The 13,759-nt window shown below is 42.4% G+C and overlaps 1 protein-coding gene across 3 annotated transcripts in view; it reads right to left on the reverse strand.

Annotated features, from left to right (window-relative positions):
- The window catches only part of TRIM67 (tripartite motif containing 67), a 66,789-nt gene that overhangs the window by 16,046 nt on the left and 36,984 nt on the right, over positions 1–13,759 (reverse strand). The window contains exons 2-6 of one of the 3 annotated variants that reach the window (XM_060192003.1): positions 12,576–12,671; positions 11,247–11,369; positions 9,901–10,011; positions 7,384–7,537; positions 4,478–4,623 (exon numbers count right to left, since the gene is read on the reverse strand). In XM_060192003.1, the coding sequence (XP_060047986.1) occupies positions 4,478–4,623; positions 7,384–7,537; positions 9,901–10,011; positions 11,247–11,369; positions 12,576–12,671 (630 nt within the window). Of the gene's footprint in view, positions 1–4,477; positions 4,624–7,377; positions 7,538–9,900; positions 10,012–11,246; positions 11,370–12,575; positions 12,672–13,759 lie in introns of all 3 variants that reach the window. The other 2 variants (XM_007537608.3, XM_060192004.1) reach the window with 2 other exon arrangements.

Below are 13,759 nucleotides of genomic sequence, written 5' to 3' on the forward strand. Positions count from 1 at the left end.
TGGCTCATTTAATGATGGCCTTTTTGACCACTATCACCCAGCCTTTTTGGCCACCTGATCACCTGGAGTTCTAAATAGGGAATCCTTGGATTCCCCCATAGATAATATGAGCTTAGGCTTCTAATAGATCCCCCTTTCTACCATTGCTGGTTACATCCATTGGGAACATCATAATAAAATCCTTTGTGGGCTTCTTCAGGATTGTAGCCTCATTATGAACTAGCAATAGTAGGGTTTGCCCCACTCTCTGGAGGGAGAATGGGTCAGCCAACTCTGCCACTTGAGAAAGACTGATTCTGAAATGAGTGCAGCCTAGAATGTTCCCAGCTGTGACCACTGTGAGCTCAGTCTGACAAGGACTCAGAGGTTGTACAGGCTCCAGTGTTAAATATGAATAGATATGGGCTCCAGGTTAGGTTGATGTGGTAAACAGTAAATTGCATCTATATATTTTTAAGTTTATGAGCAACACTCTGCCCTAATCCTGCTTCTTAGTTCTATTCTCAACTCTGATATCATCTTCCCAGACAATATATCTAGTCCACCCCCATGTTAGTTATTAAGCTCAAACAAAGATTACTAAGACATGGGCTTCTAGGAACATACCTAAAATACTTATTCATTCATTATTGAATAGAGGCAGAAAGAAATCAAGAAGGGGGAGAGATAGAGAGGGAAAGAATTAAAATGGCATCTGAAGCCCTGCTTCACCATTTGTAAAGCTTTTCCTCTACAGGTGAGAACCAGAGGATTGAACCTGGGTCCTTGCACACTGCAATGTGTATGCTTAACCAGGTGTACCACCACCCGACCCCCTAAAAGAGACTTCTTAGCCTCCTTCCACACTAAGACCCCTTTCATCTTACTTTCATCTGCTCTATTCCTACTTTATGGTTCCTGTTTATTAAACATTTTTCCTTGCTCTATATCTTACTGCCTGCCTTTCAGCCACTAAGTTCCAGCTGCTACTAAGATCTCATCCTGACTACCCTGTGCAGATTATCTCACAACTGCTTCCTGGAATCTCACCTTTCCAGAGCCTTACCCCATTAAGGAAAGAATAGACAGGGTAGAGGTACAGATTAACCTGCCAATGCATCTGTCCAGCAGATAAGCAATTACAGAAGCTATAACTCTGACCCTGTACCCCATAAAGAATTTTGGTTCTTACTTCCAGAGGGGTAAACAATAGGGGAAGTAAACCAGAGAGCTCTGTACACCCATTCCACCAGGACTGGAAGCATTTGTCACTAGCAACTTTTTTTCCCCTTGTGTTGCCCTTGTTGTTTTATTGCTGTTGTAGTTATTATTGTTGTTGTTGATGATGTCATCATTGTTGGATAGGACAGAGAGGAATGGAGAGAGGAGGGGAAGACAGAGAGGGGGAGAAAAAGACACCCGCAGACCTGCTTCACTGCCTGTAAAGCGACTCTCTTGCAGGTGGGGAGCCGGGGGCTCAAACTGGGATCCTTACCCCAGTCCTTGCACACCAGCAATGTTTTTATACCAGCAAAGAAAGGGAAGCAAAATCTGGAAAACACCAGAGGAAGGAAGGCACTGTTTCTCTTGTCTGAAGAGGAGAGGAAAAAAGAAAAGACGTCTGGGAAATAATAATAAGTGTAGGAGTGACTTAGAAAGAAAGTGAAGGCATAACCATTAAAAACATTGGAAAAAACACACATAGATATAAACAGATAATTATATAATCATCCTGTATAGGTGACCTTAGGGGCAATTACTGTAGTTTCCAATGGAAGGGATGGGAGCAGAGAACTCTGGTGGTGGAAGCCATATAGAATTATACACTTATTATCTTACAATTTTGTAAATAAATATTAAATCACATACATTTTTTTTGAAAAAAAGAACCTGGGCTTACTGCTTTGTGAGAGAGCCAGGTTCGAAGCCAGCCCCCACTGTACTGAAGGAAGTACTGTGGTCTTTTTCATTCTCTCCACCTATCTAAATAATAAATAAAGTAAAATAGCCTGGGCTCAATTCTTGATTCCAAACCAAGAGTTCTTTTAGTTCTTAGCTTACTTGTATGTCCAGAATGATTGAAGTTCTAGACTCAATTCCTGGTTCAAATGACCATGTTGTCTTACTTTCCTAATTGACCACAAGGAGTCAGTGCTTCAGTTAGTTCTCATACTCTTATGCAGATTATCTTTCAAACAAAACAAAACAAAACAAAACCAGAACAAGAAATAGCATAAGCATAAATACCTGTGAAATAAAGAAAAGAAATATTGACCTCGTCCATACTCACAGAGGGCTAAAGAATAGGAACGCTATCAGGAGAGGGGATGGGATACAGAGGTCTGGTGGTGGGAACTGTGCGAAGTTGTACCCCTCTTAGCCTATGGTTTTGTCAATGTTTCCTTTTTATAAATAAAAAAATTAAAAAAAAAGAAATATTGACCTCTAAAAAGATTTGTTCTAGGAAGTTGAGCAGTAGCACAGCAAGGGAATAAATAAATATTTTTAAAAATTCCAAAAAAAAGATTTGTTTTACTGGTGAAACGCTTCAGTAGGAGAAATTTAAGAGTTGTTATAATTGAAATGGCATGTTAGAATGATGTTTTATTTAATCTTCTTTGAGAACAAAAAGGAATTCTAAAATCTACCAGTGTTTGTTCTCCTTGGGGTGCATGTCAACAAGATAACCTGGCAGTTCATATTAATTCTACAGTGTGAAACTCAAGGTAAGATCTATTGGGGGGTCTTGGCTGGGGTAGAGGCAAGGTTCCTAGGGTTTTCATCCATCTCTCATAGATCAAGGAGCAGAATGTAAAGTTTATGTCTCTGTCTCTCTCATCACTGGGGCTTTACTATTCCAGAATGACTTTTCATTTTTTTTCATTGAAAAACAGAAACAGAGACAAAGAGGTAGCTGAGAAAGACATCACAGCACTGAAACTTCCTTTAGTACAGCAGGGGCCAGGCTTGAATCCGGGTTATGCATATGGCAAAGCCAGTGCACTATTGAAGAGGCTCTGGTCATGCAGTGTATAAAATGTCTTCCACATCCAGAGCCCCTTGCCATATAAAATAATCAGTGAATTAGGAAGGCAAGGGGGGTGATAAGAATGTTGGAAAGAATGAGAAATTTCATGAGGGGGAATATATAGGACAATGTTGAAGAATTGATACGAATGGACTATTGGGGTGAGCTAGGAAGAAGGTTTGGGCAGATGATGCCTTCTTTGAAGCCTAACTCAGCCTCAGACCTGTGTCAGTCTTCACAAGAAAATAATACTAATCCTAATAATAATAATACTAATTCTTTTTTTTTTTTTTTTGCCTCCAGGGTTATCACTGGGGCTCAGTGCCTGCACTATGAATCCAATGCTCTTGGAGTCATTTTTTCCCTTTTGTTGCCCTTGTTGTTGTTATTATTGCTGTCATTGTTCTTGAATAGGACAGAGAGAAATCAAGAGAGGAGGGGAAGACAGAAGGAGGAGAGAAAGACACCTGCAGACCTGTTTCACTTCTTGTGAGGTGATCCCCGGCAGGTGGAGAGCCGGGGCCTCGAACCTAGATCCTTATGCAGGCCCTTGTGCTTCAAGCATGTGTGCTCAACCTGCTGCCCTACTGCCCTGCCCCCCATCTGAAATATTCTTTTTTTAATTAAAAAAAATTTTTGCTTCCCCCACCTTTTTTTGCCCTTGTTGTTTTATTGTTGTTGTTATTAATGTCGTTGTTGGATAGGACAGAGAGAAATGGAGACAAGAGTAGAAGACAGAGAGGGGGAGAGAAAGATACCTGCAGACCTGCGTCACCACCTGTGAAGTGATCCTTCTGCAGGTGGGGAGCCAGAGGCTTGAACCGGTATCCTTATGCTAGTCCTTGTACTTCGTGCCACATGTGCTTAACCTGCTACACTACTGCCCGACCCCCCTTTTATAAAAAAATTCTATTTATTTTATTTTTGAGAGAGAGAGAGAGATTGAGAGAGAAACACCAGGGCACTGCCCTGCACTGGCTTATGGTGGTGTGGGGGATTGAACCTGGGACTTCAGAGCCTCAGGCATGAGAGTCTGTTTGCATAACCATTATGCTGTCTACCCCCGCCCTGAAATGTTCTTAATGCCTATTATGTCTATCTGTCAAACCTGCCCAGACCTGTCTCACGATTGAGAAACCCTAATTCCCAGGGGCTGGGTGGTGGCGCACCTGGTTGAGTGCACATGTTACAGTGCACTAGATCCCAGGTTCAAGTCCCTGGTCTCCACCTGCAGGGGGAAAGCTTCATGAGTGGTGAAGCAGGGCTGCAGGTCTCAATCTCTCTCTCTCTCTCTCCCTTCCCTCTCAATTTCTGGCTGTCTGTAGCCAATAAATAAAGATAATAAGAAAAAAAATTAAGAAAAAAAGAGAAACCCTAATTCCCACGAGTCCAGGCCCTCTGCCCTTGAATAGCACCAAAATGAAGGGCATCTCCACATTAGAACTCACATAACAAGCAGTAGGGCCTCACCCGGAACTGTCCTCCATTGCCGTCATCTAGCTCCAGAATGTAGCCATCTACTGGGCTATGAGTGAAGGGTGGCATCCTCCAGGCCAGCGTGACACTGTTATTTCTTGTGCAGCACTTCTCCAGTTGCAGCAAGGGTATGGGTGGCACTGTAACAAGGACCAGTCAATTTAATGCACAAATGTTTTCTTAGGGTTCCAGGATTCATGCATGGGACTCCTACTCATCCCAGGAGTCTTCACCCACAGAGGAAAAGGGGTTGACTTCTTTTACTGGCCACCCCCTAGTGGCTCCCATGTTTCACATGCATGGTTCAGTCAGGGCATTTCAGTCTCAAGGTAGGCTGGGGTGAGAGCAAGTCCTAGAACATGTCCTAGAATTTGGGGGATGGGGAGTAACCTGGAAGATTTCTCTCTCTCTTTTTTTGAGAGAGAAAACCAGAGCATCACTTTGGCACATGTAATTCAGGGATTGAACTCAAGATCCCATGCTTGAGAGTCCAATATTTGGGGGCCAGGTGGTGGTGCATGTGGTTGAGCATACACATTACCATGTATGAGTACATGGATCTAAGCCCCTGTTCCCTAACTGTAGGGAGAATGCTTCACAAGCTGTGAAGCAGGTCTGCAGGTTTTTATCTTTCTCTCTCCCTCTCTATTTCCTTCTCTTCTCTGAATTCAAGAAAAAAAAAGAAAAAAATGGTCACTGGGAGCAGTTGAGTCATAGTGCCAGCGCTGAGATCCAGCAATAATCCTAGTAGCAACAAAATAAGCAAACGATAACAACAAAAAAGAGTCAAACATTTTATCTATTGTGCCACTTCCCAGATCACTCATAAGAGATTCTAAGACACGTTCCATGTGACTCTTTGCTAAAGTACCTCAGCCCTTTCTTCAATACCATTGTGAGTCTTATATCTGTGCCTGTGAAGGAACTGCCTTACGTTTCACTATGTAAAATGTAAAGACGCATTTAAACCTTTGGTTGGAAACATTTTATTTTTATTTATTTATTTATTTATTCATTTTTGTTGCCCTTTTTTTTTGCTATAGTCATTATTGTTGTTGTTATTGATGTCATCATTGTTGGATAGGACAGAGAGAAATGGAGAGAGGAGGGGAAGACAGAGAGGGGGAGAGAAAGATAGACACCTGCAGACCTGCTTCACTGCCTATGAAGCGATCCCCCTGTAGGTGGGGAGCCGGGGGCTCAAACCGGTATCCTTACACTGGTCCTTGTGCTTGCGCCACCTGCGCTTAACCCACTGCGCTACCGCCCGACTCCCGGTTGGAAACATTTTAAAGATCTAGAGAGCTATATCTAGGGAAAAGATAATCTTAGAGTATTGGACTATCAGATCACAGAATTAGGGGTCTGAATAAAATCTATTATAAGTTCTATTAAGGTAAGAATGAGAAGAGGTTTCTGTTTTCTGACAGTTTTCAGGTTCAAGACACTTTATAAGTATCATCCAAATTGACATCTTTTCAAAGGAAAGTGGCAACATCAGTTTTGAGAAAAATACGCATTTCAGTTTGGCTCCAGGTTCTATTTGGCTTTCAGCATTTCAACTGGGGTTTTAGTTTGGTGTAATCCCCAACTTATTTACAGGTTTGATCTCAGGGCTAGATGAGCACAGTTTGACTTTTGAGCCCTGATTTAGGAGCATTTAGGAGTCCTATCTCTGCTCCAAGATACTGCTCTTTCGCTTCTGTGAATTCCACTATACGTCTTGTCTTATGCAGCTCTAATCTTCTCTTTCTACATTCCCACTTTTCCAGACCCACCCCTCCTTTTCCAGAACCTTGCCCTTGCCTCTTCTCTGCTACACTGTTTCTCTTGTGCCTTGATATCTGTGAGTTGCTGACACCTAGTGTTGTTTTTATATCTCACCAGAGGTACTTGAGCATGGGAGTGATCCTGGAGATATGCAATAGATTTATCTTTTCCTTTAGTTTTAAAAGAACTTCATAGAGCTGGCAAAATAGTTCACTTGGACAGTGTACTGCTTTGCCATGGGCACTACCCAAATTAGAGCTCAGCCCTCACTCATAAGTTATGCCAAATATACTTAAGTCTTAGCTTCTGTCCTCCAAGGCTCACTAAATTCACCTGCTGCCATCTTCCACTTTACTCATTCTGCTCTCACCTCTGACCTTCCTGCTATTCTTGGAACAGAGAAAACTTATTTCTGCCTCAGGATCTTGGTACTTTACATCCTTCAACTGCCTGAGATCTTCTTCCTCTATGTTGCAGCGCTGACCTCAGAATACTTCACACACACACACACACACACACACACACACACACACACACACACACACACACACACCCCTCTATTGGTATGCTCTTCATTAAAAGCACCACTTCAGTGGTCTAGGAGGTGGTGCAGTGATAAAGCTTTGGACTCTCAAGCCTGAGGTCCCAAGTTCGGTCCTGAGTTCGATCCCCAGCAGCACATGTGCCAGAGTGATGCCTAGTTCTTTCTCTCTCCTCCTATCTTTCTCACAAATAAATAAAATCTTTTTAAAAAAACACCACTTCATAGCCCTTGAGACTATCAGATATGATCTTATAGATTTGCTTGTGTATTATCTATTTCCTTCTCTAGAATGTCTGTTCAGTTTTGTAAAGGAGCTTATATGTGTGTTCACAGCTATGTCCTGAGCACCTGGTACTTGCATATGGTAGACAAAAAAAGAGAAATCAGACTGCTACCCAGACCAGGTTATTCAGCTAATGCCTCTCAACTCCCACTAGAACTTAAATAATCTGTGTTTGTGACTTCAATATGATCCCTCCCATCTGTAATTACTTCACATATCACAAGACTTCAATGGTCCCCTCAGAGTAATGCCTCTTCTGAAAGAAGCTCTGACTGAACTGAGCCAGCCACAGCTCACCCCTACATTTCATCTGAATGAAGTCCAGCTGGTGGATAGCTTGTAGCAGAGGCTCACTATCCAAGGTCAGGTCAAACTCCGCGGACACTTTGGGCTCCAGGGCACCTTTCACCCACTGCTCCTGAGACACCTGGACACGCTTGATCAAAGCATCTGAAATCTTAGAGGGAAACAGAGTTTAGGGCTTCAGCTTTCAAACGAAAATCATGCAGCAAGTAGTGAGGCTTAAGCAAGGACTTTATCCCTGTGTGTTGGAAGGGACTATGCCAAGCATACATTCATAAACCATGGAAGAGACAAAATGACCTTTGCTAGAATGACAGTGCACAATAAAAACTCCTTTATTGTTTAAGTAGTGTTTTTAAAAATATTTATTTATTTTCCCTTGTGTTGCGCTTGTTGTTTTATTGTTGTAGTTATTATTGTTGTTGTCATTGTTGTTGGATAGGACAGAGAGAAATGGAGAGAGGAGGGGACGACAGAGAGGGGAAAAGAAAGACACCTGTAGACCTGCTTCACCGCCTGTGAAGCGACTCTCCTGCAGGTGGGGAGCCGGGGACTCTAACAGTGATCCTTATCCCAGGTCCTTGTGCTTTGCGCTACGTGAGCTTAATGAGCTGTGCTACTGCTGACTCCCAGTAGTGTTTTTTTATATTTATTTATTTTCCCTTTTGTTGCCCTTTTTTTTGTTATGGTTGTTGTAATTATTGTTGTTGTTATTGATGTTGTCGTTTTTAGATAGGACAGAGAAATTGAGAGAGGAGGGGAGGACAGAGAAGGGGAGAGATAGACAGACACCTGCAAACCTGCCTCACCGCCTGTGAAGCGACTCGCCTGCAGGTGGGGAGCCGGGGGCTCCAACCGGGAGCATTACTCCTGTCCTTGCGCTTTGCACTACCTGCGCTTAATCTGCTGCGCAACGGCCCGACTCCATGTTTAAGTAGTGCTTTAAAGGGCCAGGTAGTGGAGCACCTGCTTAAGTGCACATATTACAGTGTGCAAGGACCCTGGTTCAAGCCCCTGGCCCCCATCTGCAGGGGGAAAGCTTCATGAATAGTGAAGTATAACTGCAGGTGTCTCTCCCTCTCTATCTTTCCCTCCCATCTCAGTTTCTCTCTGTCTCTATCCAATAATAAGTAAGTAAAATAAAAATTACAAAAATTGGGAGTCGGGAAGTAGCACAGCGGGTTAAGCGCACTTGGGGCAAAGAGCAAGGACCGGCACAAAGATCTGGGTTCGAGCCCCTGGCTTCCCACCTGTGGGGAATCACTTCACAAGCATTGAAGCCGGTCTGCAGGTGTCTATCTTTCTCTCCCCCTCTCTGTCTTCCCCTCCTGACTCCATTTCTCTCTGTCTTATCCAACAATAATGACATCAATAACAACAAGAACTACAACAATAAAACAAGAGAAACAAAAGGAAATATATATATATTAAAATTATAAAAATTAATAAATATTATTTTTAAAATGCAATTGTGATAAATGTAAAGAAGCACCAGCAAGGTAAAGAAATCAGGTAAACCCTTTTATGAAGTAAATGACATCTTTAAAAAGATACTCAAAAACACTTATTATACCTCTTTTTGCTAAATCTAGCATTTTGTAAAGTAAAATATATTAGTAGTTTGTCCCAGGATTGGAAAAAAGCAGGGCCTGTATTCTCATAATTTTGAAGCCTTTCCTCCTAGTATATTTCCTCCAAGTTATGCTACAGCTTCTTGTTTCAAACCTTGACTGCACAATCCTGTTTCCTTCTGCAAAGTCCTGCTCATTCAGATATTTGCACATGTCTGGAGTACCATGATCTCATGTATCCTTGGAGATTCATAATTTTCCCCACAGATAGAAGACTGAGCCCTCATCTGAGTCTGAAAGGTGTTTATGACCTTGAGTCAGTCTGGTTGCTGACTGCCCTGGCAAGAGTACACTAACTCTGCAGGCAATGATTTTCTCTCCAGGCCTGTAGGACTCTGCATACTGGGTCATACAGATTCAATTAAATTACTTCTTCATGTGCAATCTTTGCACTTTGTTCAGCTAAAATTGTTCTTTGCCATAACTTGTGGGAGTTCACAATTATGCCATTGTTAAGACATTTTTTTATTATCATTATTTATTGGATAGAGATAGAACTTGAGAGAGAAGGAGTGATAGAGAGGGAGAGAGACACCTGCAGCACTGCTTTACCAATTGCAAAGCTTTCCTCCAGCAGGTGGGGACTGGGGCCTTAAACTTGGGTCCTTGTGTATTATAGAATGTACACTCAACCAGGTGTGCCACCACCTGGTCCCCAATCATGCCATTATGACCATGCTTTTGCTCTTCTTGTTTAATGACAAAGAATCAGGGTTGCAGCCAGTCAGAGACTGAGCCAAAGTACAAACTTAGATCTCCTTGAATCATTGATTCCATTCCAAGTCACTGGAGTGAATCTCCCTAAATTATCAACCAGTTTGGGGAGTGATAGTAGAGTTAGGAAAAGGAAGTCAGGTCTGCCTGGTGTACTCCAGATTTGGCTCACCTGTAAGAAGCCAGAGGGGTCATTTTCCTTGATCACTTCCAGACAGTACTCCATCAGCCCAGTTGACTGCCTCAGCTTCATTGTGCAATGATTGATCTGGTCCCAAACCATCTGTGATAGAAAGAATCCTACTAAGAGCTTCATGAGCTTGAATAAATCATGCTAAGTGAAAGAAGTCAGAACAGAAGGATGAATATGGGATGATCTCACTCATAGGCAGAAGTCGAAAAACAAGATCAGAAGAGAAAACACTAAGCAGAACTTGGACTGGAGTTGGTGTATTGCACCAAAGTAAAAGACTCTGGGGTGGGTGGGTGGGGGGGGATTGCAGATCCTGGAACAGGATGGCAGAGGACCTAGTGGGGATTGTATTATTGTGTGGAAAACTGTGAAATGTTATACATGTACAAACTACTATATTTATAGTTGACTATAAAACATTAATCCCCCAATAAAGAAATAAAAAAAGAGTTTCATCAGAGAAGAGCAGTCACACTGCAGTGAGTCAGAGAATGTGGCAGAGGAAGGGCTAGAAGAGTCTAGACAACTTTGCGCCCTCTTCTTTTGTTGCTTTGCTCCTCAGCTCCTGCAATCTTCTTCACTGGGGACCAAATGGACCCACTTCCCAAGAAGCAAGGTCACAAAACCCAACCAAGCAAACTTCCTGAACTTTATATTATCTGAAAATTCCCATATGTCCACCACCCAACTTACTTCCTTTTCATTTATTGGAGGTCACAGAAACTTGATGGGCTCAGTTACTTTGCTTGTAAACCACAAGGTATTTTCAACACTATTTTTTTTCCTTGAAAGTAATGTTTTTAATTTAGGAAGTGTCTATAAAATAAACTGAGTCCCACCCCCAAACAATATAGCAATTCTTTCTTAGTGCAGTGCCTATAGAATAGCTGCTTGACTTTGGCCACATGAGGAGAGCCCCTCCCCTGCCTATGCTAAATATTGGTTTACTATTATTGGCAATAACACTGGGTGCATCACTACCATAGGCTGGTTCTAATCTGTGAGGTAAGAACTGTTTTATAAATGGAAAACAGGGACTTAGGATGTAAGAAGGTAAATGGATGACTTGAAAATAATGTAATTCCAGCTTTAGAAGGAAAGAGTGGGTGAGTTGAGTGGTTCCTTGGAAAGTCACCTGAGCATAAGTAGACTCAAATGCAGTTTGTTCATTGTTTCCTAGCTTCATCCACTCATTCATTCACTCTACCCAGTCACTCACCTAGTCACTCATCTAATACTGATCCTATGCCCATTGTGTGCTCTACTCCATAGTAGATGCAGAAACTATGATGAAGACTGAACTTGTCATTCATCTTGGTACATACCTTCAACTTGTGTTCCCTCTCTTTAGTAACCTTGGTGAGCAGCTTGGCCTTCTGCCGAGTTAAAGCATCAACCAGAGCATCACACTGAGCAACCAGGCAAGCTTCATAGTCCAGTCCATTTTCCTTGTGGAAGTAGAGAGGATTAGACAAAAGATTTACTGAAATCTGGTCAGTGCTAAAGAAACTTCAGAGAAGCTGGTCCAGAGTTAATTGTAAGGTTACTAATTTAGGAACCATGTAAACATATGCCATGGAAAGAGTGGCATGAGTCTTAGGTCCCTATATGGTGGAATATTCTATAAGATTCATGCCTTGTTCAGTAGTTTTTAATGTTCTGAGAAATACTCAAGAGAGACAGTTACAGCAATAGAATAGCATGGCAAAATAGTGAGGTATTTTCCTTAGATAAGGAGATATTGGTGAGCTTCTTAGTTTTCTCTACTATTTTCTCAAAATTCTAAAGCATTTACTTTTGCTTTTATTTGTTTATTTATTTTCCCTTTTGTTGCACTTGTTGTTACTGTTATTATTGTTGTTGTTATTGATGTCGTCGTTGTTAGGACAGGGAGAAATGAAGAGAGGAGGGGAAGACAAAGAGGGGGAGACAAAGATAGACACATGCAGACCTGATTCACCGCCTGTGAAGTGACCCCCCCTGCAGGTGGGAAGTCAAGGGCTTGAACCAGGATCCTTAGCTGGTCCTTGTAATTCGCACCACCTGCATTTAACATGCTGTGCTACCACCCAACTCCCTACTTATGCTTTTTATAACCAGAAAGCATAATAAACAAACCAGTACTCTTATTAAAAGGTCTGTCTTTAAAGTAAGGACTACAAAAGCAAAATAAGGGCAAGAGACTGGCATACTCTAGTGATGACTCTTCAGTCACTACCAGGCCACTCCATCACCTGGGGCCCTAGTCAGGGAGTCCTGGGATTCCCACAAAGACATCATGGGCCTATCATGGAGAGAGGAGGGGAGGACAGAGAGGGGGAGAGAAAGACAAACACCTGCAGACCTGCTTCACCACCTATGAAGAGACTCCCTTGTAGGTGGGGAGCTGGGGGCTCGAACCGGGATCCTTACACTGGTCCTTGCTTTTTTCGCCATGTGCGCTTAACCCGCTGCGCTACCACCTGACCCCTTCCTTTATGCTTGATACTACTTTTTTTTTTCTTGCCTCCAGGGTTATCACTGGGACTCGGTGCCTGCACTAAGAATCTACTGCCCCTGGAAGCTATTTTTTCCCTTTTGTTGCTCTTGCATTCTTGAAACATCTTGAACACTTTCTACACTGACTACCTTTTCAGTGTTGCAGCTGTACTCACCTGGATCTGCTGCAAAATGTTCTTCAGTTGAACCAGAAACTCCTTAGCTTCTTTTGCCTTATCAGAAACTCCATTTAAGGCCTGAGACAGTTGAGCCTATAAAGATACAACATTGAAAAAGAAAATTAGATGTTGAGAACACTTACACTTCATCACAAAGGCTTGAGTTTGTACCACTTCCTGGATATCTTGATTTATAAAGGGGCTGATATTGATTCATGAACAATATGCCCATTTTTCCAGCAATAAGTGACAAATGTTCATTAGCTTGCATTTTTCTTTTTAAAAATTTTTTAATTTTGATTTTCCCCTTTCATTTTGCCCTTGTTGTTTATTGTTGTTTTTGTTATTACTGTTGTTGTTATTGCTGCTGTTCTTGTTGGATAGGATAGAGAGAAATAGAGAGGGGAGGGCAAGACAGAGTGGGGGAGAGAAAGATAGACATCTGAAGACCTGCTTCACTGCCTGTGAAGTGAACCCCCTGCAGGTGGGGAGCTGGGGGCTCGCACCGGGTTCCCTTCGCCAGCCCTTGGGCTTCGCGCCATGTTGGCTTAACCCACTGCACCACTGCCCGGCTCCTTAACTTGCATTTTTCTATCTGGAATCAGTAACACCCTCAGATGCTGTGTAGAAGCTCTTTATTTAGTTATTTTTATTATTGATTTAACAATAATTGACAAGATTGTAGGATAAGAGGGGTACAATTCAGGAGTCGGGTGGTAGTGCAGTGGGTTAAGCACATGTGGCGCAAAACGCAAGGACTGGCATAAGGATCCCAGTTCGAGCCCCTGGCTCCCCACCTGCAGAGAAGTTGCTTTACAAGCGGTGAGGCAGGTCTGCAGGTGTCTCTCTTTCTCTTCCCATCCTCTCTCCTTTCTGTCTTGTCTTCCCCTCCTCTCTCCATTTCTCTCTGTCCTGTCAAACAACGATGACATCAATAACAATAAGAACTATAACAACAATAAAAAACAAGGGCAACAAAAGGGAAAATAGATAAGTAAAAAAATTTTAAAAAGTAAAGAAAAAAAAGAGGGGTACAATTCAATACAATTCCCACCACCAGAGTTCCATATCCCATTCTCCTCCCTTGTAAGTTTCCCTATTCTTTATCTTTCTGGGAGTATGGACCCAGGATCATGATGAGGTTCAGAAGGTGAAAGGTCTGGCTTTTGTAATTGCTTCTC

This window comes from Erinaceus europaeus, chromosome 6 (genome assembly GCF_950295315.1).
Source record: "Erinaceus europaeus chromosome 6, mEriEur2.1, whole genome shotgun sequence".
In the NCBI taxonomy this organism is placed as follows: Eukaryota; Metazoa; Chordata; class Mammalia; order Eulipotyphla; family Erinaceidae; genus Erinaceus; species Erinaceus europaeus.